Below are 25,085 nucleotides of genomic sequence, written 5' to 3'. Positions count from 1 at the left end.
AGAGGCCTTGATGGGTGTCTTTGGAGGATATCTCTCTTTTTTTTTTTTTTTTTTCAGTACCTGGGCTTGAACTCAGGGTCTACACCTTGAGCCACTCTACCAGCCCTTTTTGTGTGAGGTATTTTCGAGATAGGCTCTCGCAAACTATTTGCCCAGGCTGGCTTTGAACTGTGACCCTCCTGATCTCTGCTTCCTGCATAACTAGGATTACAGGTGCCTGGCTTTGGAGGGTATATCTTGCATTGATCTCTTTCTTCACTCTGCTTCCTGTCCTCCATGAGTTAAGCAGCCTCCTCCTCCACATGTTCCTGCTGGCATGGTATTCTGCCTTACTAAAATCAGCTCAGAATCAACCCAGCCAAGGATGATGGACTGAAATCTCTGAAACTGTGAGCCAAAATAAATCTTCCCTCCCTTAAGTTGTTTAAGGCAGGTATTTTGTCACAGCGATGAGAAAGTAATACAGGACCCCAGAACTACTTAGAAGACTAGTGATTTTCATTGCTATTCACAATAAAGTCTACAACTGGACCAACATCAGAATATCATGTGGAAGCCTGTTAGAAGTGCATAATTGTTCTTGGAAGATGTGTGATTAACACCTGCTGAATCAGAATCTGCATTTTGACAAGAATATTAAAGTTCAGGATGCACTCACCTGTAATAAAGGGTAGTAAATTACTGCGCAAATTACAAAGCATAATCTCCAGGAAAAAGGAACACCATGCTTGACTAATCCGGTAGAACTTTTAAAGTGAATTTTATGTACAAAGGGTAAAGGTTAACGGCTTATCTTGATTAGGTAAAAATGGGCCAAGATAGAGCACCCTGGAAGATCTAAAGGATGGATGGATATAGAGGAGGGGCAGTATGTTAAATATTTAGCTAGAAAATTGTTTTTAATCTCCCCAGTAAGACTATAATTTCTTGTCTTGTGTGTCTTTTGGGTTTTTTGGAAGCTTTGCTGAGATACAATTCACATGCTATGTAGTTCACACATTTAAAGTGTACAGCTCAGTGGTTTTTAGTATATTCACAAGTATGTACAAATATCACCAGAGCCAATTAAAAAAATATTCTGAGGGTTGCTGTGGTGCACAGGCTGGGCTCACACATGTGATCCTTCTGCTTCTGCCTCTTGAGTAGCTGGGATTAAAGACATGTGCCAACATTTCCAGCATCACAGCTAATTTTAGTACATTTTCAAGATCTCAAGAAGAAGCCCAGTAGGTAAAGTACAGAGGATTTTCAGAGCAGAAGCTGTCCAGTCTGATGCTATAATGGTGGATATGTGCCATTATGCATTTGTCAAAACTCAGAAAATGGATGTTGGACAGCTTCCATCACTGTGACAAAATACCTTAGAAAATCACCTTATAAAGAGGAAAGATTTATTTTGGCTCATGCTTTCAAAGGTTTCAGTTCATGATCAGTTGGCCCTGGTGCCTTCAGGCCTGTGGTGAGGCAGTACATCGCAACAGGGAGTCCATGGCAGAGGAAACTGTTCACCTTTGCAGCCAGGAAGTAAAGAGAGAAAGCAAGGAAGTTATCCGGGTCCCAATTCCCCTTCTAGGGCATGCTTCCAGTGATCTAACTTCCGGTAGACTTCATCTAAAGATCCTACCACCTTCCCTCCAGTTGTGCCATTAACTGGTGACCAAGATTCTGTCATACGGACATTTAAAGGAACTTTTAAGATCTAAACCACAACATTCTGTCCCTGGTCCCCAGTCTTACATCCATCTCACAATACAAAATGCATTCAGTCCATCTTCAGGTCCTCAGTCTTTACTATTTAGCATTGCTCAAAAGTCCAAATCCAAAGTCTGAGACTCAAGGCAAATTCTTAACTGTGAGCCCCTGTAAAAATAAGAAAAAACAGCAGGCTGGCAATGTGGCTGAAGTGGTAGAGTGCCTGCCTAATAAGCAAGAGGCCCTGAGTTCAAACCCCAATTCTGCCAAAAAAAAAAGCAAAATTAAAAAGCTGCATACTTCTAAAATGCAATGACCAGGGTAAACATTCCTGATCCTAAAAAGAGGAATTAGGGACATAGAAAGGAAGGATTGGACCAAAACAAGACCAAAACCCAGAAGGGCAAATATTAAGGCCAGTAGCTCCATGCCTAGCATCTGTTGCACATAGTGGTGTTATGTGAGCCCCTAAGGCGTGGATGCTTATGGCCTTGCTGGCTGCTGCTCATGTGGCCGCTCTCTTGGGAAGGCTGTGTGCTCATTGCCCAAGACAGGTGTTCCATGTTCCTGGCATTTCAAACTTCCCGGGGTTTTCATGGCAACTTTCACCTGATTCTCACAGCATCACACATCACCCTGTCAGCAGCTGCTTACAGGGACTCTGATCCCGCTGCTCAGGCTTTCCTTTGAAATCTCAGTAGAAGCCTCCATGGCCCTATAACTCTCGCATTCTGCATGTCAGGAAAACCAGCACCACATGGACAACGCCAGGGTTTGTCACAGGAGCTTTACTGGGCTCACTTGAAACACAGCTGCCGTTGTCTCTGAGTGTCTTGATTGCTGAACATGACCTGATGAATCGTAGGCCTCCCTGTGCAAGCAGGGATGCCCTGGTGCTCTCTTCTCAAATGAAAGGTCTACACTTTTACACCTTTGAGCTGTGTTGGTTGGCATCCTGCTGATTCCTGAGATGCCCTCAAGGCATCTTGTACTTGGCTTCTTTTTAATTCTAATCTTTTTAGCAATTGCACCTTCGTTGGCTACAACTTTAAATATTCTCCTTTTCTGGCTAAACTGCAAGTTTTTCAAATCTTTCTGCTCTGCTTTTTGCTCCCAATTCTCCATGTAAATCTTGCTAAAATCAGCCAGAAATACCCATGTTGTGTTGCCTTGAATTTTCATCTGTCTGATTAATTGGTTCATCGCCTTAAAACTCAGCTTCCCACAAAGTCTCAGGGCATGAACAAAAGATGTAGACAAGTTCTTTGCAGAATGTAACATGAATGGCCTCTAATCCAATTCCCAGTAGAGCTTTAATTTCCATCTGAAACCTCTTTCTGCATCCCTGTCAGCATTCCAGTCTTCTGAGCTTAATGGCCTCTTAAGCTCTGATTACAGCATTCTAGGCTTTCTCTAGTCTACTTCTTCAGACTTTTCTAGACTCCTGTAAACCAATTCCAAAGGCTTCTGAACCACATCATCAGGTAGAGTCACAGCAACAACCCCACTTCTTGGTACCAGTTTTTTGTGTTAGTCAACTTCTTGTTGCTGTGACAAAATACCCAAGAGCATCATCTTATCTAGAGGAAAGATTTTATTTTGGTTCATGGTATCAGAGGTTTAAATCCATGGTTTTGGTTGGCCCTAGTGCCTTTGGGCCTGTGGTGGGGCCATATATCATGGCAGTGAGCCCATGGCAGAGGAAACTATTCACCTATGGTGGCCAGGAAGCAGAGAGAAGAAAGGGCCAGGGTCCTAATATCCCCTTCAAGGGTCTGACCCCAGTGACCTAACGTCTCTTCACTAGGCCCCATCTCCTAAAGGTCCCACCACCTTCCAGTAATACCACAAGCTGGCACCAAGCCTTGACAACACCAAGAGAGAACCTCAGTATGAATTGCAGACTTCAGGTAATGATGTGTCAGTGTAGACTGATCAGTTGTAACAATTATACCACTCTGGAAGAGGGGAGTATTGATAGTGGTGAGACTGTACTTTGTAAAAAGGCAAATGTAGAGATTCTGGGCTTTATGCTCAGTTTTTCTGTGACTCTAAAGCTGCTCTAAAAATAGTATGTTAAAAAAGAAAGAAACCTCATAACCTTTAGCTATCACTCCCCTTCCCTCACATCCCACCATGTCATAAGTAACCACTAGTCTTCCAGCCATTAATCTTTCTATATTTCTTTTGCATTGCACACATACTTGGCTAGATGTATTATTAATAGTTACTATTTATTAGGACCTAATCTCTGCAAATAATCATATCATCTGTCTTAATCCTCATGATAATTCTATAAGGTCCAGGTGTTCATTGTCATCTCAAAAGTGGGGATATTGAAACTTAATGACTTATAGCCAGCAGATGGTGGAACTGGCATTTTATCCTAGGCCTCTAATTCTAAAACTCGTAATTTTAACTTTTGTACCATAGTATCTAGTGTGTTAAATTCAACTTTTTTTTTTTTTTGGCATTACTGGGGGTTGAACTCAGGAGCTCACACTTGTTAGGAAGGTACTGTATCACTTGAGCCAAGCCCCCAGCAAAACTGAATTTTTGAAACTATGCAATCTCTACTGGAAATTTTACCAAATAAATAATTATATACAATATAAATTTATATTTATATATTAAATAAATATATATATTTGGCAGCACTGAAATTTGAACTCAGGGCCTCACGCTTGCTGGACAAGTGCTCTTACCACTTGAGCCACTCTGCCAGCCTAGGGCTGGCTTTGAACCCTGGTCCTCCTGATCTCTGCCTCCAAAGTAGCTAGGATTATAGGCCTGAGCCACTAGTGTCTGACTGGTATTTTAACATGTAGTGGAAATGCTTAGGTTGGTAGGCATGCTATCTTTCTCATGAAATTTTCTGCATGGTCTGCACTTAACACTAGCCATTTTAGAATTGTGTGTATCTGTGCTTTCATCATTTGTATAGTCTTCCACTAAGATACGTGTTTTGCCCTAGTAATTCCCACATCCATGAGATTTGCTTTTATTGTTGATGAATTTTCTACAATTGTAGAAAAGATTGCAATACCTTTTAACAGTAAATCATACTCAATTTTGGACTTCTTTGTACTTCTGTGCACATTTAAGCTTTTTTTAATTCCTTAGGTTTTTGTAATTATAAAAATAACAGAATACTATGTAGTTGTATAAGAGGCGGTATTATATATGTATCAGCATTGAAAATCTAATACATCAAATTTAAGGAAAGCTACAGAGCAGCATGGGTAGCATGTCCTTACCTGCCTAGAACAGACTTGTGTACATTTATCTTATTTACTGATAGTGTCCAGAAAAATACAAAACAAATCCCTAAGAGTGTGACTGTAAAGATGAGAGGAAAGATACTTTATACTTTTCTGTTTTGTCTGTTTTCCTTTTTATTAATTTCTTCTCCTCCAAACTTTGTGTGTGTTTCGTGGTGCTGGAGCTTGAGTCCAGGGCCTTGTGCATGTACACATGCACTGTGCCACTGAGCTACACCCCAGCCCTACCTCTAGTGTTACACACGCTCCCGTTTGCTTGTCATTCTCTCACTCTTTGCTTTTAGTAGCCTCTGGTTTTACCTCTCCACATCTTTCTTCAGGCTCATGCATACAGACACATGTAGGGATCTTAGGGGCGGTCATTACAGGGATACACCTGTAATCCTAGCTACTCAGGAGACAGAGATCAGGAGGATCACAATTTGAAGCCAGCCGTAGGCAAATACTTCATGAGACCCTATCTTGAAAAAAACCCAACACAAGAAAGAGCTGGTGGAGTGGCTCAAGGTGTAGGCCCTGAGTTCAAGCCCCAGTACCGGGGGTGGAGGGGGGGAGTCCTCAAAAACTAATGAAGTCTTAAAAAGTGAATATAAAGACCTAACTGGGCTGGGTGTGGTGGTTCATACCTGTAATACTAGCACCTGGGAGACTGAGCCAGGAGGATTTGAGTTCCAGTCCAGCCTGGGCTACACAGTGAGACCCTGTCTCAAAAGAGCAAAAACATCAAAAACCTTCAAAACAGAACTAAAAACCCTAACTGGAAGAGACTCTAGTGGCCAAATTTCGGACAATTCGAATATCAAACAAATAATTTAAATTATATCACATTGTATGTTTTTAAATCAATGAATCTCTAGAGATACTGAGCAAAGGTAGAGGACAAGAGTAAAAAGCCCTTAAGAAAAAAAAAAAAGGAAACTATTAGCTAATGCAGAAGGAAAGGCAATACTAAACCTCACCACCATTTGCTACCTCCAGTGTAATACGTAAAGTTAAATACAGACAGTAACTGTCATGGAGGCTAAAACACTAGTGAGAGGTCGCTAGGCTATTGGGATGGGGACACAGATTAATTACTTACTGACCACAAAGAAAGAAAAACACCTTTACACTAGAAATCCTGTAGTTACCACTTTAATGAAATGATCAAAGTCAGTCATGTGCTATTTTGTTGGGTGCACTAAGAAGTACCCAATTCACTTATGAAGTACTCTTTCCCAAAAATGTCTGACTAAATCTAATCAGCCCTTGTGTAAATGTAGCACTGCCTTCTGCAGACAGAAGAGTACATAATTCTATTGTATGACTTTAGGTAGGTTATGTTTAAACCTTTTGTGAGTCTCAGAATCCTACATTTGTAAATCAGTAACATTGAATCAGATAAATTTCTGAAAATAACTTGGCTTATATTTTGATATATGCTAAGCATGTAACCTATTGATTCAGCTTTGCTGTCAGAATCCATTCATAGCCACCAAGTATGTAGCTAAAGAAAAACTACATTTCTCTTTTCTACATCTGAGTTTCTTACCTACTTATTCTGTAATTCAATGACATGTCTCATGAATTCCCTATACTTGGCTTAAATCCATAAGCAGTCGAAATCCAAAGTTGCTGGGGTATTTTAGGTAGGAGGGCATAGCTGAGAAGATCGCTATGCTCACTAGAAGTTTAAATTGACTTGAATGAAATTACTAATTTTTTACATCAAAAATGGTCTCACATCAGCAATTTGTCATGGTATTTTAGTGATAGAGGCGTGGTACATCTTTGTCAAGGAACCTCTTTTCTTATGGAAGAAAGAGAGGAAAGACCCACGTAAGAAGGTAATGGTGATGTGGAGTGAGTAGCATTCTAAACATGAGGCTGTTTCTTCATTTCATATTCTCCCTCCCCCGAACCCGCACGTATAATAGTCACTCTTTTTAATCACTTCTTACCTATTGCCTTTTCTTTCCAAGTAGTGGGAAATGAGGCAAAAGGAAAGACAATTGGGCTGCGGATTAGCTCAGTGGTTGTTTGCCTAGCATGCATGAGGCCCTGGGTTCGATCCCCAGTGCCACAGAAAACCAACAAAAGAAAACAAAATTATTCTAGCTCTTCTTTTTTTTTTATTTTATTTTTTTTCTTTTATTATTCATATGTGCATACAAGGCTTGGTTCATTTCTCCCCCCTGCCCCCACCCCCTCCCTTACCACCCACTCCACCCCCTCCCTCTCCCCCCCTCTAGCTCTTCTTTTTCCTCACTTTAAACTCTGGCCTTTTGAGTAGGCAGCAGCAGAGTCTTGAAAACTTGAATGTAATTTACTTCAAGTTCCAGCTGGATCTTTCCTCCAGACAGTCCTTAGAAATAATAGTGTTAACTTTTGAACCCTCATTACTAGTAGAAACGGAAGGAAAGACAGGTTGGGGGGCTTTGAGGGGATAGTATCAACATGAACATGAAGATGAAGTAATAACTCACAGGAGATGGGAGAGAAGGCTCTCAGAGATGATTGACAGTATCATATCACAGCAAGAATCCTCCCAGGGAAGTATTATATATGTAATAGATACATAAAATAACAAGGGCCATAGTTATTATTTCCATAAGAAAGTGATCTGTCTTCCTCAAAGAATGAGTTCTGGGCAAATGTGTATAGTTTCACTATTGCTAAATTTCTTTTATTTATTTCTTCAAATAAGAAGGAATAAATTCTTTGGAAGACTTACCCTCTTCAGGAAATGTGATCAAACTTATATATAAATAGTTTTATGAAAATCCTTGGTTTCTGGCAGGCCCAGTTGTTGCCAGTGTGAACATTACCTTTTGTGTCCTAGATAGCTGCTCAGGAGGCAATCCTGCACGCATCAGGAAATGGCTTATCATTACCGTCTAAGGATTACTGCATGCTGTATAATCCTAACTGGACAGTGCTTCCTAGTACCCTGGAAAATGCAGTAAGTCAATCACAGCTACTATTTATTCCTAAAAATAAAAATGCTGAAAAACGAGAATGAATATTAATTATGTTCTAGTGTGTGAACTAAGTTCGATATCTGGTAATTGGGGAGCTTTTAAATAACTTGTCTCTAAGTCTGGTTATTTGTCATAAGATGTTTAAAAGAACATTGTTTTTGTTGGTGGGAATGGGGACTGAACCTAGGACTCCCATGTGCTACAACAGAGCTAGGCCTCCAGCCACTAAAAGATCATTGAATTAAAACAGCTTTGGTACCCCATCCCTAAATGCGTTTGGGTGAAATTTGGTATTTGTCAGACTGAAGACATTTCTTATTTTCAGACTTCCATTAGTTTGATGAATCTGACTACCACACCACTATGCAACCTTTCTGATATCCCTCCTGATGGCATAAAAGACAAAGCAGTTGTGGTACAGTGGGGACCCTGCCATTTTCTTGAAAAAGCCAGAATTGCTCAAAAAGGAGGTGCTGAAGCGCTGCTGGTTGCCAATAACAGTATCCTTGTAAGTTACAAAATTATAACTTCTTTTGAGCTCACGTATCAACTTTCTTAAGAATTATCTCCTTTGTGTGTGATTTAGGGGTTGAATTTTGAATAACCTCATAGTAGGATTCTTTGTTAATAAGCATTCTGGTTTTAATAGGCATTGAATTGGAAAGTTTGGTAGTTTTTGTTTTATTCCTAGAGCAGAGGAAACTGTTTTTAGAAACAAGTAGAAGCAAGTATGTACACACATGTATGTAAGTATAGGAATACACATGTATATGCACATATATGTCATCTATGTGATGTCCTACTTTGTATATATCACTTTATGTTCATGTTAAAAAGATTTGGTGTTAAGAACTTAATATAAGAAAGAATACCTGAACTTTTGTTTTGTAACTTAAAAGATGTGATATTTATACTTAGTGGAAAGAAGTGTATTATTTTATTCTGTGAAAATTTTTTTGTTTGTTTTATAACTTAAAAGATGTGATATTTACACTTAATGGAATAGTATGTATTTTTATTCTGTAAAAGTTTTTTTTTGTTTTATTCCCATATTATTGTACTGGGAGCATACTGTGGCATTTACAAAATCTGTGAAAATGTTAGTAGTAAAAATTTTCATATTTTTTTTCTTTTAAGCTTCCTCTCTCAGGGAATAGATCTGAGTTTCTTGATGTGAATATAATAATTGGATTTATAAGCCACAAAGACTTTGAAGATATGGCACAGGTAAATTAGTAATTACATATTATATGAAATTTATTTATTTATTTTGGTGGAACTGGGGTTTTGAACTTAGGCATTTGTGCTTATAAAGCAGGAGTTCTGCTGCTTGAGCCATACCTTCAGTCCCTTTTGCTCTGGTTATTTTGGAGATGGGGGTCTCGTGAACTATTTGCCCAGGATGGCCTCGAACCTCGATCCTCTGGATCTCAACTTCCCAAGTAGCTAGGATTACAGGTGTGAGCCCCTAGGCACCCAGCTTAGATGAAATTTATAAATAGTACAACTCTTTGCTTTTAATCACTGATCCTTAATTTTGACTATGATGTGTGCTTCATTTGCTAACAAGAAGCCTAAAGGCTTAGTAAACCTTTGAGAAGTACTGACTTCTCATTTGGCACAAAGTGTCTCAAAGCCTGGACTTTACAAAGGGTATTTATTTGTTTTGAATTCTTTTAAAATCTCTGGTGTCATGTATCTTCATTTTACATCCTTGAACAAAATGTGTTTGGAATGGTGTCTTCAAGATTTTATAAGCAGAGTGTATCCTCCTATTTTTGACTGAAGGATATATCGTGTTGCCTGGTCTTCTTGATGGCTGTTGAAGTTTCCAGCTCAGGGTGACATGTGGAATATTGCTGCCATGCTCTGCAGTAGAGAGAAAATGCCTTCCTGTGTGTAACTCTCATTTTGCCCTTCAGACTCTTGGAAGTAACATTACCGTGAAAATGTATTCTCCGTCGTGGCCTAACTTTGACTATACTATGGTGGTTATTTTTGTAATTGCTGTGTTCACTGTGGCATTAGGAGGATACTGGAGTGGACTCACTGAGCTGTAAGTTCAGTTAAACTTTTGTGTTTTGTGATAAATGTTTTGTAATCATTTTAATCATATAGTTACATTTAAAATTTTTAGCTGACTTCAGAAAATAGTGCCATTTAGACCAGATTGTAAGGCTGCCTTACTTAGGTCATTCCCTTTCCACTTTGAACAAAAGAGTCACAGGTTCCTCTAAGTATTCTGTTGATAGGGAAGCATTAAAGTCACTGCAAAGACTCTTAAGTTAATGTGCTCAATTCTTTCTCCAGGAAAGGTGGAAGATACTTAATACACTTACATGCCCATTTATTTGCATTGGAAGAAAATAAGCCAGAGAAGGAACGGTTTTCAGCTCCTCCTGCACTGGGTCATTAACAGTGTGGCTGCATCAGTCTGTTCATGCTTTCAGAATTCTAAGGATATTAGGCATATAGAAATTCCAAGTGTACATAAAATTTGGATTTTCCCATTTAATTGCAACCTAAACCCAGTCTCTGTACAGTTTGGTTCTATGTTAAAATAGGCAATGTAGTATAGAAAGATCAGTTCGTATTCATAACTCCAAATGAAAAACTATGCTAAAAGCATGCTATCACATATAAAGGACAATACACTCATTTTTGAACGGGCCTATATAGGGTCCATTAAAAAAGGCTTATTTGTGACTAAGTTTACTTGTAGTTTCTTATGTACTAAGATTTATTGACTTACATCAGGAGTAGATATTTAACAAGTATTTAACAAGTGTAGATTCCTAAGGAGTTGAGCTATAAATATTTTACCTATTTGGAATGCATGTTTCAATATATATCAGTCACATTTTTCATGTTAGTAAGTCTGGGCTTTTATTTATCATTAATATTTATACAGTACAGTTTGTAAGATCGCCAAGATCCCAAGGATCATATTCTGTATTACTTGGGAAACTTTATAATTTTCCACCCAGCACCAGTGGCAGAGATCAGGGGGATCACGGTTCAAAGCCAGCCCAGGCAAATAGTTTGCGAGACCCTGTCTCAAAAAACCCATCACAAAAATAGGGCTAGTGGAGCAGCTTAAGGTGAAGGCCCTGAGTTCAAGCCCCAGTACCACAAAAAATAACAATAATAAGTTTCCAAAAGCTGTTGATTCATTGAAGACATTATCCCATTTAATATAGATTCTTACCATACTTCTAGTACTTTGTAAAGTTTTTCCTTTCTAGAGTAGTGACTCGAACTATAACCTGCATGCATACTGTCTGGCGATCTTGTAAAAATACAAATACAGATTTAATACATTTGGGGTGGGGCCTAAATTCTGCATTTTTAACAAGCTCCCCAGTGATTTGCTGGTCCCTGGGCCACACCTGAGTTGGCAAGCTGTGTTAGTCAGCTTTCCATCACTGTGACAAAATACTTGAGATAAGCAACTTAAAAGGAAGGAAGGTTTATTTTGGCTCATGCATCCAGAGGTTTCAGTCCATGTGGCTTGGTTCTATCACTTTGGCTCTGTAGTGGGGCAGAACATCGTGGTAGGGAGCACATAGTTTAGTAAAACTGCTTACCTCACGTTGGCAGGGAAGTGGGGGGGTGGGGGAGCAGCATCTCAATATTCCCTACAAAGGCACTTGTTGCTACTGAGGACAACAAATTTTTAAATGGGAGGGAACTGATTCTAAGAATAAAATAAAACCAGAAGTATATGTTGGGGGAGGGTGACCATATGGAGAAAGGGTATATGAGTCGGCGATAAAAAGGAAAAAATCCTGTAAAAGTTATTATTGAAAAACATAAGGACTGTCATTTAGTAAGTAGAGACAGATGGGAAGAGAATACAGCTTAGGGAGAACATGCCAGTACGGATCTCTCAATCCAAAGTTACTCTATTGAATGAAAGATAGACCTTATGCAGAAAGGAACGATGTCTTGGTTCCAGACAATGACTTTCAGCAAAGTGTTCAGATCTTATTCCAATGAGATCACCGATCTTCCTGCTTTATGACATCCTGATGACATGGAAGACAGCTTAGCTTCCATTTCATGTGGCCCTCAAGCTGACTGAGAGTACAGTTTGGGGGTACTGGGGGCATAGCTCAGTGGTAGGACACTTACCTAGCATGTGTGAAGCCCTGGGTTTGATCCCAGCACTGCAAAAAGACTACAGTTTCAAAAAACTTAATTGTTATATTTTCATGTGATATAAATTTCCTTTCGAGAAATTACCTTATGCTTTTTAATATTCTGAATATGAATACGTAAGTCATTGTTATGACTTGTCTGTATGTTATAGCAAAACTGTCTGTACATCTGCAGAAACAGCTACCCAAAGTTGGCACCTTTTCCCATTTAGGTACCACATTTACTGAAACTTCTGTTAATGCCCTGCCTTCTAGCTCTACATTTCCAGGGGAGGTGCTGGCGTGTCTCTGCACCAACTCTGCACCACCCCGCCCTCTTTCCAGGTCACCTGTCTAGAGTCACAGATGATAAATGTAGTGGCCGTCCTGATCAGTAGTTCTCTAATAAGAAAGTGGCATGTTTGTAGATAAGCAGCTGGCAAATGTGCAGTTTGAGAGAAATAAGCTTAAATTTTTTTTTTTTTTTACAGTACTGGGGTTTGAACTCAGGGCCTCATGATTGCCAGGCAGGCACTCTACCACTTGAGCTTCTTCGCCAGCTAAACTTAAAATTTTTAACCCAAAGTTTGCATTGAGCCTAGACTTAATGAGCAGTGCCAGGACATGCACAAGAGGAAATAGAGTTAAAGGGACTAGAGCTAGAAAAGCATGTAGTAGGTTCCATATAACCTGGACGGGACCATGAAGTTGACAGAGCAGAGACTGATCAACAAATGACACTTGCTGCTCTTTTCTCTTTGACTTCTGTCTCTACCTTTTATTAGCGGGGTAACATAATGAGGATTGTTGGGAGAATTAAAAACAATTAAATGAAGGTAGGATGAAGCTAGGTCTTGTACTTCTAAATCCTTCAAAATAACAGAACAGGTGTCTAGTAAACACTCATTGGTTGATAGGAGAGTCACGTGTTTACATTTAAGAAAAGCTAACTCAGAAGAACTTTACTGTCTGTAAGTTCATAATAGTAACTGCATAAGAAGTGTTGGTTATCACCTGACATTTATTATGTTAACATAGTTTCCAAGTTAGATTACATGGCCCTTACAAACGTTAATGTTTATATAACAGCTGTCATCTGTTAAAACATTTTTGTTAAATGTCTGGAGGGCAGAATTATAAGGATTTTTTTACCTTCTAGATTAAATATTTTTTTTTGGTATTCAGTTTTTGTTTTTTTGTTTTTGATGATACTGGGGTTTGAACTTGGCCTCATGCTTGGGAGGCAGGTGCTCTACCACTTGTGGTACTCTGCCAGCCTTTTTTTTTTGTGTGTGTTGGGTATTTTTTGAGATAAAGTCTTGTTTTTTGCCCAGCTTGTCTCCAACTGCAATCCTCCTGATCTCTGCCTCTTGAGTAGCTAGGATTATAGGTGTGAGCAACTAGTGCTTAGCTGGTATTCAGTTTTTTAAAAGTACATTGCTTTTGTAATCAGAAACAAACAAATTGGTATTAGAGATAGATTTTAGAAGTAATTGTGCTAGGTAGAGAGAGATTTGCTGATTTTTCTGTGAATGTTTATACAGAGAAAACTTGAAGGCATTAGCAAGCACAGAAGATCGAGAAATGATGAAAAAGAAGGAAGAATATTTAACTTTCAGTCCTCTTACAGTTGTAATATTTGTGGTCATCTGCTGTGTTATGATGGTCTTACTCTATTTCTTCTACAAGTGGTTGGGTAAGAAGTCATATTTTATGTTTGCTTTTACTATGCATTCTTTTCATTTACTTCGCTAGATTTTTTTTTTTTTTGTAGCATTCTACCTGGGAAACAAGTAAATAACTTGGTTAACTTGCCAGAAGTATTAGGCCTCTATTACTCTGAGATGTAAAAAAAGAAATTCAGATTAAAAATACACTACATCTTGAAATAAGAGCACTCATTCATGAATTAACTGAAAGAATTGCTGTGGTCCCTGTTTCCCCCTATACAGATAAAGAATAATAGCCTGTTATGTAAGGTGTGGACTAAGGACTTGTGGGGCTATACTTATTTACATGTAATGGAAGATTTACTCAGGTTGCTGATTTATTGTCTCTGCTTATTCCCACAGTGTAGGGTTTTTTTGTTTGTTTGTTTGTTTTTTGGTCACTTTGTAAACCAAGATTCTCTGTCACTTGGGATTTTGGTTTACTTGTACAAACAGGATCACACATATATGAAGACACACAGGTACTTGCCTGTGGTTTAGAGAGTAACTTGTGTCCATGCCTTTAATCCCAGCTACCTGAAAAATACTAAAGAAAAAGGAATGGGTAAGTGGCTCAAGTGGTAGAGGCCCTGCCTAAGAATCATGAGACCCTAAGTTCAAACCAAATACTGCAAAAAAAAAAGGGTAGAAACTATACTTACTTGCCCATCCCCTAGACAATCTTACTAATGATCTGATAGCATGAAAATTTGCTATCCATAGCCTGTATACAGTGTAAACAGGAGAGAGACCAGAGAAAGGGGAGTGTATCTGATGAGAACTAGCCAAATACACTAAAGGCTACATTGCTTATTTGGAGAATATTAGTATAAATTTTTGGACTAGAAAACTGAGGTCAAGTCAAGCACCGGTGGTTTACACCTGTAGTCTCAGTGACTTAAGAGGCTGAGGGCAGGAGGATCAAGGTTCAAGACCAGCCCAGGCAAATAGTTTGCAAGATCCCATCTCCAAAATAACCAGAGCAAAATGTACTAGAGGCCTGGCTCAAGTGGTACAGTGCCTGCTTTGCAAGTGTTAAGCCCTGAGTCCCACCAAGAAGAAAGAGAAAATAAAACTGAGGCCCTGGGTTTAGTTTCAGTTTATTTTTTGATTTCTCCTACCCTTGACAGCAATTAAGACTAGACCCATGACATATGTTTCTAATTTTAGAAAAACCATCCTGAATATAATTCATGTCAAAATGTTGCTGACAGAGTGAGTACAAGGATGGTCCTTATATTATGTAGACATTGAGTAGCTAATTTTAGTGATCTTATGTTCATCCTTCTATTGGCTCATGTATATCTGATCCTCCATTGGTATATTAGGTTTTTTTATTTAAAAAAAAGAGAGAGAGAGAGACCTCTATCCTATCCTAAAGCATATTTTAATTTTTGGTGAGAAATTTCCTTAAACTCATTGTGTTTTAAAAGTGTTTATAAACATAATTTTTGATATAAGAGAAGATCATTGAACTTCATGGATATCCCAGGACACAGGGCTCAATTACATCTCTGGCAATGCCTTGTGTGATTCAAGACTTCCTTTATCTCAAATGGTTCCTATGGCTGAAATGCTGCCATCTCTTAATATATTAACTAACAGGGCTGTACTAAGTTTTTAAGGCTCCCCTGCTATTTTATGATTACAACATGCTTAAGAAAGTAACTGAAGATGAGTTATGTTAACCAAATTCTTCCCCATGACTAATTATTTTCTAAGATGTAGTGCAATATTGAATGAGACACTAAAACTCTCCGAGGGTCTCAAGAAACATGGTGGGCGACTTTTCAAAGTCAGCTGAAAGTCTGTAACTATCTGCTTACCTTACCACACAAAACCAATAATAAAAATAACGCATACAAAGCCTCCGTGTTCTAAAGTATATGTGTGTGTATATTCCTCACAATAACCCCAGCATAGATATTATTACATACTATACTTTACACATGAGAATCAAGGTGCTAAAAAAGTAATTTGTCCAGCATCACCAGTCAGAAAGTGGCTCTCCCACATTTACTGTGTCCAGATTAGTCTTCCTTTCTGACCTATAGAACAGAGCTGTAGTTTTCTGAAATTAAGCAGTGTTTGAAAAATTCAGATACAATTTGTCTTTCTATGGTGAGATTTTAAAATAAAGTTCAGAAAAGGAATATAAGCATAATAACTCCCCCGCTTTATAACAACAGAGAGGTCAAATGTCTTTAATTCTGAAGTGAGTTTGGATAATATAGAAAAACACCTGTTGATTTTAACTACCTTGATATTGTATCACCATGAAGATATTTGTTCAAAGGGTTTGGTTTTGCCACAGGTCAAGTTATTATAGATAAATTCTCCATAGGAAAATACAAATACCATGATTAATGTCTAACATTAGTTCTTATTCCTAAGTGGCATTTCTAAAAATGTTTCTTAGTGGGTTGTTAATACTTCTATTCCTTACATTTAAATATTCATAAATATCTGTAATTCACTTCATAGAAATCTTTAACAAACATGTATTACCGAATGATAGAAAATGTAAGCTGTCCCACCAGTATAGAATGGAATGCAAACAACACGTTCTTAAAATGCCCACTCTTAAAATTCAAGATCTGAATGATATAAGTAACTGCTTTGAAAGTACCATGATCCAATAAAGAAAGCTGAAGAATTGATACAGCGTGTATAAATATTTTCTTATCACATTTCCTTCTGTTATGTAATTTGGTGTCTTGGTTTTTTTCCAGTTTATGTCATAATTGCAATTTTCTGCATAGCATCAGCAATGAGTCTATACAACTGTCTTGCTGCACTAATTCGTAAGATACCGTGTGGACAGTGCACGTATGTATCTCTTATGGGGGAATATTGTGATGTTGATATTTGTAATTTAATACAAGGAAAACTAAGAGTTATTTTAAACCTGTGCAGTCCAATATGCATTAGACTTATGGATGTTTATATTTAAATTAATTAAAGTTAAATGAACTTTTTGGAAATTTTAATTTTAATTCAGTCTCAGACATGTTTTAAGTATTCAGTAGCCACACGTGGCTTGTGCCTACTGTATGGGACAGCACAGATACAGAACATCACTACAGAAAGTTCTGGTGGGCTGACTATCATGTCATGACTTCTAAGTTGTTATTTCAGTCACTTCCTGTGACAGGTTTATGTTTGGCACTTTGTATATCAAGTGAACATTGTATTTTCTCTGCAGCATAAATTAAACTACTTCACTCTGTTTTTTAGGATTGCGTGCCGTAGCAAAAGCATTGAAGTGAGGCTTATTTTTCTCTCTGGACTCTGCATAGCAGTGGCTGTTGTTTGGGCCGTGTTTAGAAATGAGGATAGGTATGGATACTCAGTGTAGTCAATTTTAGATTTAAGGATGGATTGTTTTATATTTTTTCCTTATACTTATTCATTATGATAATTACGGAATTTTTGTTGCTTTTATCTCAGAACACATCTTGAAATAAGCTACTTTTTAAATGAGTAGGTCTTATGCTAATGACTTATACTCATATAGACAAGGAAGTGAGTTATGATTTAAACACCTAGACCTTGAAAATATACTTAATTATGTATATTACAGTGGAGCACAGTACAACCCTGAAAAATAGACAATATTCATGAATTGATACGCAGACATTTCCAGGATAAATTTTCTTTTTGTCGTTTTTGGTTTATTTCTTGTTTTGTTTTAATTGGATTTCCTGTTTTGCTGCTGTGTATTAATATAGTTTCTGTTTTCAGTTGTGTTTGGAGGATGGTGGTGTAGGCACCACATCAGGATATATTTTCAAGTGTAAAAAGCAAAGTGCAACCAAAGTGCAAGTGTAGAGTATGCTACCTTTCATGTGAGAAAGAAGGGGTGTACAAGATACCTGTCCATTTGCAGAGAAAGGGATATAGAAAGTATCTGTCCTGCAAAGGATAATCTGAAAAAATATATACTCAGGTTTATTTAATGGCTTATTAATAATACTGGTGACCTAAAAGATTTAATGGCCAAAAATTTGAGAAGCAAAGTTCATACAACTTTATGCAGCTTCGTGTTTGACCATCAATTGTAATTATATATGTTAGTCTCTAATAGTTACGTCACCTAGCTGTCACTTCCTTTATGTGTAAGCTCTCTGGATGTGTAGTAACACCAGTGTCCTTTGTTCATAGCTAACTTTCAAGAAAGGCACTTGTGTAAATTCACCAATTAAGTAATTGGATATCATTACTATAATAATGTATTCTTTTTGGAAGTTTCATCTAAAAACAGCTGGATAAAGCAATGTGGTAATATCTTTTATTTTAGGTGGGCTTGGATTTTACAGGATATCTTGGGGATTGCTTTCTGCCTGAATCTAATTAAAACACTGAAGTTACCCAATTTCAAGGTAAAATATACTACTTTGCTAGCTAAAATGATTTTTTTCTTCTTAAAATCACTTTATTGGATTATCATTTATGTAACATAAAATGCACTTATTTTAAGTGTACTGCTTATTGAAATTTTAGAAATCTATAACTTTGTGGTCACCATCCCAATGAAGTTTAGAACATTTCTCATTACTTCACAAAGCTCTGTTTTGCTCTTTTGCAATCAATTCTAACCCCCAAGAAAAGGCAACTACTGATTTTCTAGCTAAAATATTTTTAATCATTCATAAAATATGCCCAATTGATAAAATTCTTACAAGACTAACCAATCACTTTGATTCAGTGATTTTTTTAAACAAACTGGTTATGATGATACAGGCTTTAATGTGGTTTTGTAGAGTAAAACAACATAGTAATAACTATAAAATGCCTTTAAAAATAGTATTCAAATGTACGTTCCTATTTTTATTTGTATTTGCAAAATACTTTGATCGCTTAATTTAGATATGGGGAGGTTGACCTTTACATTTGTTTCTTTCTTCAACAGTCATGTGTGATCCTTCTAGGCCTTCTCCTCCTCTATGATGTATTTTTTGTTTTCATAACACCATTCATCACAAAGGTATGACCATGTATTTATTTATTTAAACGCATGAGGAAGCATGCTAAAAGCTGAGACTCTTGACCTGCCCTTAGATTATTGACTCTGCAGGTGTTTATTCCTGAATGAATTCTGATTCTCTTAGGAGAATTGCCTATTGTGTTAGATTAAAAAATGTCCTCTGACTGATATAAAAATGAGACTGCCTGTGATCTTTCTTCCCCTTTAAAAGTAATTTTTCCTTCCAAGTAGCTAGGATTACAGGTGTGAGGCACCAACGCCGGCCCAAAAAGTAATTTTTCCAGCCAGGCATGTCATCCCAGTGCTCAGGAGGCTGAGGTAGGATGATCATGAGTTTGAGGCCAGCCTGGGCTTTATAGTGAGTCCCTGCCTCAAAAAAAAGAAAAAAGAGAGAGAGAGAAGGGGGAGAAGGGGAAAAAGGAAGGGAATGAAGAAGAGGAAAGAAGAGGAGAAGTAATAAGAGGAAGAAGAGGAGAAGGAAGGAAGGAAAGAAGAAAGGAAGGGAGGAGAGAAGGAAGGAGGGAGGGAGGAAGGAAGAGAAGAAGAGAAGGAAAGAAAGGTGTCATTGCTGTTTTCATTTCTGAAGTCTTAGTTTGAGAGCACACTACAAGTGGGGAGGCCTGGAGTGTAGCCTTGTAACCTTGCATCTGGAGCAAGTTACTGAGGCCTTTCTGCTTCACTTTCCTAATCACTTTGTGAAGAAGTATTTCTAGCTTTCCTCTCCACCATACATGTCAGTACAACTCTTAGCTGTAACTGACCCAAGGTCATGTGCTCGCTCCCTTTTCACTTCTGTCCACTTGTCCATTCTTCCAAAATGACTGCTTCTATGACTGGCAGCTCCTAGGTCTTACCAGTCCCAGCTCTGCTACAAGCTCCTTAATAAAGTGAGGAGAGGTATTGGGTAAGTATGGTAACCCTTCATTATTTGTCCAGTTTTTCTACCTTGACCTTTCCTATCTTTTGAATATATTACTATTATTTAGTTATCCCTCTTTCTCCACTTTACTTTGAATCTTGCTTTGTGATTTTATGTCATTCCTTTATTCTTTGTCATTCTCACGTTTAGTATTTGATACCTACTCTTTTCTTCCCTTTGTTTTTGTTTTGTTGTTGGCAGTGCTGGGGATCAAACCCACATGTTCCAGACAGACACCACCACTGAGTGCATCCCCAACCCCACAGTGATTCTTTATCCATTCTTTAGACCCCACCATCTATGGAGCCACTATAAAAATTTGTGCTTCTGATTGTCTGTAATGGCATAGGACAAACCTGTATGTACCAAATACAGTGAACCACCCCTAATTATATTCCCCAAACCATCTTAGTAGCACCTTTCCATGCCTTTGACAAGCTGTTTGACTCAGTGACTTCATTGAGCAATAGTAACCTAAAAAAAAAACACAAGAAAAGTAAGAAAAAATTTGAAAAACAAAAAATTAAATTATAGAATTAGTATGGGTTATAACTAAAATTGGACATTTACTAAGGCATTTCATTTCTTTTTTTTTTTTTTTTGGTGGGACTGGGGTTTGAACTCAGGACTTCATGCTTGTAAAGCAGGTACTCTACTGCTTGAGCCACACTTCCAGCCCATTTTGCTCTGGTTGTTTTGGAGATGGGGGGTCTCATGGACTCTTTGCCCAGGCTGGCCTCGAACCTTGATCCTTCTGATCTCAGCCTCAGGTGTGAGCCACTGTGCCCAGTTTACACTGTTTCATTTCTATCTAAATGCTGTCCGGGTGTGTGTCAGTTTACTTGATTCAAAAAATGTTGTGCTAGGGGCATGATACAAGTGACATAGCACCTGCCTAGCAAGCTCAAAACTCTACATGCAAAACAGCAGTACCATCAAAAAATGTTTTTAAGGGGTACTCCATGAGAGATCTCACAATGAAAACAAAGTATTTCCTTTAGAAAGCTCCTCCTGCAACTCAGAAATTAGTTCACTGCATATGACCTGTAGATTACACCGTGGATTGAACTGAAAACTGTAACTAAACTTTTACCACAGTGTCACTTTATGAATGTTTCTATTCCATACACATAAAATGTTTTAGAATTTTTTTTTTTGACAGTGCTGGGTTTTGAACTTGGGGCTTAGCATTTGCTAGGCAGGCACTTCATTGCTTGAGCCACACTTCGAGCCTTTTTTGTTCTGGTTATTTTGGAGATGGGGGAGGGCATCTTGATTTTTGTCCCTACCAACATGGACTTCAATCCTCCTTTTTATGCTTCCCACCATAACTGAGATGACATTTGTGTGCCACTGTCCTAGCTATTGGTTGAAATTGGAATCTTGCTAACTTTTTGCCCAGGCTGGCCTCAAATCTCAATCCTTCTGATCTCAGCTTTCCAAGTGGCTGGGATTACAGGTATGAGCTACTGGTGCCCAGCTTAGAATCTTAAAGATATAGGATAATAATAAAGGTGTCTGTTAGCCTTTCTTTCTTACCTGCTTAGGAAATTTTTCATCTTCTTTTTTCCTTAGTTCCTACTGACTAAGAATGTGATTTCTAGCAATCTAACACAGTAGAAAACCTGGAGTACTCTTTGGAGTTCATTGTAGGTTTGCATGACACTGTCTCAGTCTGATTTGTTTTTATTCAGGCTGTAGTCCTACCTTAGTAGGTAATTCAGAATGAAAATCAGATATTTAATTGGTGATTCTTGTGATTTTTCGATATGCATTTGAAAGGTTAAATATTGGATATTTCTAAACATGTTCTTGACCTAGGTACAGTGGACTGGTAGTGAGTTGGTAGGGTGGTGGCCATTGCCATACAGCAGTAAGAGCCTGTCTGTCTATACTTGGTTTTTTTTCCAACATTGTACTCAGTGTAGTATTTCACAAATAGCAGTTACTCGGGTATCTATGACTGTCTGGGAGGAAGCAGTGAGGATCTTCAGCTAAATGTTGTAAATATCAACTAGGGAAGGAACCAAGTTAACTCTTTATCTGGAAGTTTTTGGGACTCTTCGCTGAGGAACTGTATTACTATCAGTTTATCTTGCTAACCTCCTGTGATTTAACCTTTCTGTCATGAGGAAAAGATTTCTGTAGCTAGAGGTTCTTTCTTTTTACTCATCTTAGGTATCATTGAAAAGCTTTTAAAAACTCTCAAGTGATTTCCTCTGTGTACCCCACCCACACAGAAAAGATTGTAGTTAGGCAATAGCATTTTCCTAAAATTCAGCATTTATCTCCCCTCTACCTGTTTTGCTGATCCATTTATACTATGAAACATAAAATGCCATCTTAGTCTGCTGCCTCAAATTGTTTCCCTTCTCTACAGCAGGTGGGATTATCAGGAGAAACATTTTTAATAAACTCACATTGCCCACATAAAAGACTTAACAGACAAAAGAAGGGAAACTCAGCTAAGGAAACCGTTTTGATATATAGACAGCAGGCAGGGCTGATACTGGACAGGAGTCGGGCTAGGGATACTTCTCAGATTCTAGAGAGTTGGATCTTTTCACATTTGGCTTCATTCTTTTGTTGTGGTGATGAGCAGCCTAAAGATCAAATGGATATTTATTCAAATATAGTTGCCTATATTTGTCACAAAGCTAAATTTAAAAGATTTTACTATGTTCTTCCTCACTGGTATTGGTGAGAATGACTAAGAACCACAGTACTTTACATAATAAATAATTAAAGGTCCTTAAAAATTACAACCATTACAAATGTTAGATGTAATACGACAATACAATCTAGAGTTCAGGGCACTTTTGAACAATCTGAGCATGGTGAATTTGTCAATTTCTGAAAAGCATTAGCTCTAAAAAAGTGGAGCAGTGTGCTAGGTGAATTTTGATTTAGATGGCTTCAATGTTTGCTGTCTACAGAGACTGAGGGAAAAAGCATTCAGTTTACAGTAGCCATATACATGGGACCTAAATCATTCTTGAATAGTGGCAGATTGTCCTGTTTGAATGACTCCTTTCATCTTCTTCCTCAACTTTAGAATGGTGAGAGTATCATGGTTGAGCTTGCAGCTGGACCTTTTGGAAACACTGAAAAGGTAGGGATGGCAGTAAAATAGAAATGGCTGCCCAGGGTGTGTACATGTGTCCAGTTAATAACTGTGCCTTCCTGTGTAACTCATTGGTCATGTAGTACATGTTAAGGTATTGTAAAACTCATTTCTCACAAAATATAGCCCTTTGCTTAGTTATCCTAGATTATTAAATACCTATTGACTTGGGTTTCATCCTAGAATGATGGAAACTTTGTGGAAGCCACGGCTCAGCCCTCAGCTCCCCATGAGAAAGTAAGGACTGTATTTCAGATATGTTCATTGGACTTTAAATAATACCCTCTGAGACATGACTCTTCTTTGGGGGAAAAAAAAATCCAGATTACAAATATCTCTATCTCTATCTCTTATCTATATGTTACAAGGTCTGAGTCCTATTCTTAGTAAAAAGAAAAAAAACAAAAGGCTAAATATGGGGATAGTATCTTAATACTGTTAATCCCACAGTATTCATTTGTTCAAAATTTCTGTACATGCCGAGTGTGAACATATATTCCTAGTTTTTGTCCTCTGATTTCAAGATTTTTTTAATGTCAGTTTTAAAATGTTGAAACCATTCTAATGTCAGTCCTTCCCTTTCTAAAAAGAATGATTGGGAAGAGGTTTATCGGTAGACTTTCTTTTCTCTTTCTTTTTTTCTCTCTTTTTCTTTTTTTATTACAGTTACCAGTAGTTATCAGGGTGCCAAAGCTGATGTATTTCTCAGTAATGAGTACGTGCTTCACGCATGTTTCAATATTGGGTTTTGGAGACATTATTGTACCAGGTAAGTGATTGTAATAGTTTTAGTAAAAATATACTGATGGCTTAATTATTATTATTTATATTTGACAGTACTGGGACTTGAACTTGAGTTTTTGTGCTTGCTAGGCAAGCACACTGCCATTTGAACCATAGCTATAGTCCTATACTGATGATTTAAAATAGTCCTCTGTATGATGTCTGTTAAAGATTATTACTCTATATTGTGTGTTTCTGTCTATCGATAAAGCTGGGATCACTGACAAAGGAATTTAAAAAAGCATTTTTTGAGGGGAAGAAAAGGCCCAAATGGTAACAACCAAGGAAAAATCTCTGCTAGTGCAAAAAGTGTCTTAAAGGAAGCAGCTAGGATCTAGTTTCACTTTCTTCCCTAATAAAGTGTATTTTGTGAGCCTTTTTAAAAGTAATAATGCCAAACATACAGCTTCTATTTTATAATAATAGTTGTATCTAAGGAAGTGGTTCAGAGAGATTAGCAAGGTTGTGTTCCAAAGGGGAAGCAGTAGGACACAGCTTGTCTGGCCTTATAATACCCTAAGACAGAGTCTAGGAAAGGATTTGCCTTCTTACTGTTCCTGCAGATCTGCCTGAGTTTCCTCACTGACCTCACTGCCTGCAGATAACTTCACCTCAGGCAAGTAACAACATCGATTAGCTTTCTGTGCTGATAGCCACTTCCATGAGCATGGTGGACATTGCAAAAGTTGTCAGAGTTTCTATAACAACAGTGGTAGACACCAACCACAAAGTGGCACACCACAAGAAGGGCCAGAGCTCTGTGTGTGACCAGGGTGAGCAGTATTGTGACTGAAAGCCGAGAGGCGCTGGGCCACCTAAGTCAATTTTCTGGAAAAGGCAAAACTGCCTAGAAGATTGTGCTTCGGCTTGAGTGTGTTGAGCACACCTGCACATCCAAAAGAAAGCTGGCTGTTAGAGATTTTCAATTGGGAGAAAATAACAGAAAGGGCCAAGTGATCCAGTTCTAAGCTTCATCCTTTATTATGAGACACCAAAGTCTTGAGGTTATGTTCATTAACAAGTAATGTAGTTTAAAAGTAATTAGCTGGGTGTGGTGGTACATAGCTGTAATCCCAGCACTCAGGAGGCTGAGGTAGCAGAATTGTGAGTTTGAAGCTAGCCTGGGCTAAATAGTAAGATCCTGTCTCAAAATACCCGAGCAGTAATTAATATTAATCAGCCAGTATTCCTCATCTGTCATCCATAGGCTGCTTGTTCTTTGTCACTTTCCCACCCTCTCCCTACATACTAACTGCTTGTAAATGGGTGAGGAATAGTGACTTTTCAAAAAGCCCTGTTTACATAGCAAAGCCGCACAGAGAGAGAAGCTAACAGAGTTCCCTGGTGAGTTGGCATGGCAAAGTCCACTTAGCAACTCTCTTAGTTCAGTGAATCTCTACTCATATAACTGATAAGGCAGGAAGAACTGTCGAGTAACCTTACAGTTCCTTGAATATCTTTAAATTGACACTGGAAGATCCCTTATTTTAC

At 38.1% G+C, this 25,085-nt stretch overlaps 1 protein-coding gene across 7 annotated transcripts in view; it reads left to right on the top strand.

Annotated features, from left to right (window-relative positions):
- Positions 1-25,085, top strand: part of Sppl2a (signal peptide peptidase like 2A) — a 47,539-nt gene that overhangs the window by 7,544 nt on the left and 14,910 nt on the right. For 2 of the 7 annotated variants that reach the window (XM_020184795.2, XM_074065938.1), the window contains 12 exons: positions 7,795-7,914; positions 8,259-8,441; positions 9,071-9,160; positions 9,856-9,989; positions 13,617-13,768; positions 16,514-16,610; positions 17,019-17,120; positions 18,082-18,163; positions 18,694-18,768; positions 22,743-22,799; positions 22,995-23,048; positions 23,478-23,580. In XM_020184795.2, the coding sequence (XP_020040384.1) occupies positions 7,795-7,914; positions 8,259-8,441; positions 9,071-9,160; positions 9,856-9,989; positions 13,617-13,768; positions 16,514-16,610; positions 17,019-17,120; positions 18,082-18,163; positions 18,694-18,768; positions 22,743-22,799; positions 22,995-23,048; positions 23,478-23,580 (1,249 nt within the window). Of the gene's footprint in view, positions 1-6,643; positions 6,800-7,794; positions 7,915-8,258; positions 8,442-9,070; positions 9,161-9,855; positions 9,990-13,616; positions 13,769-16,513; positions 16,611-17,018; positions 17,121-18,081; positions 18,164-18,693; positions 18,769-22,742; positions 22,800-22,994; positions 23,049-23,477; positions 23,581-24,157; positions 24,211-25,085 lie in introns of those variants that run through there. The other 5 variants (XR_012445458.1, XR_012445459.1, XM_074065935.1 and 2 more) reach the window with 5 other exon arrangements.

Source organism: Castor canadensis, chromosome 2, assembly GCF_047511655.1.
Source record: "Castor canadensis chromosome 2, mCasCan1.hap1v2, whole genome shotgun sequence".
Classification (NCBI taxonomy): domain Eukaryota; kingdom Metazoa; phylum Chordata; class Mammalia; order Rodentia; family Castoridae; genus Castor; species Castor canadensis.
This window is presented reverse-complemented; position numbering and strand designations above follow the sequence as displayed.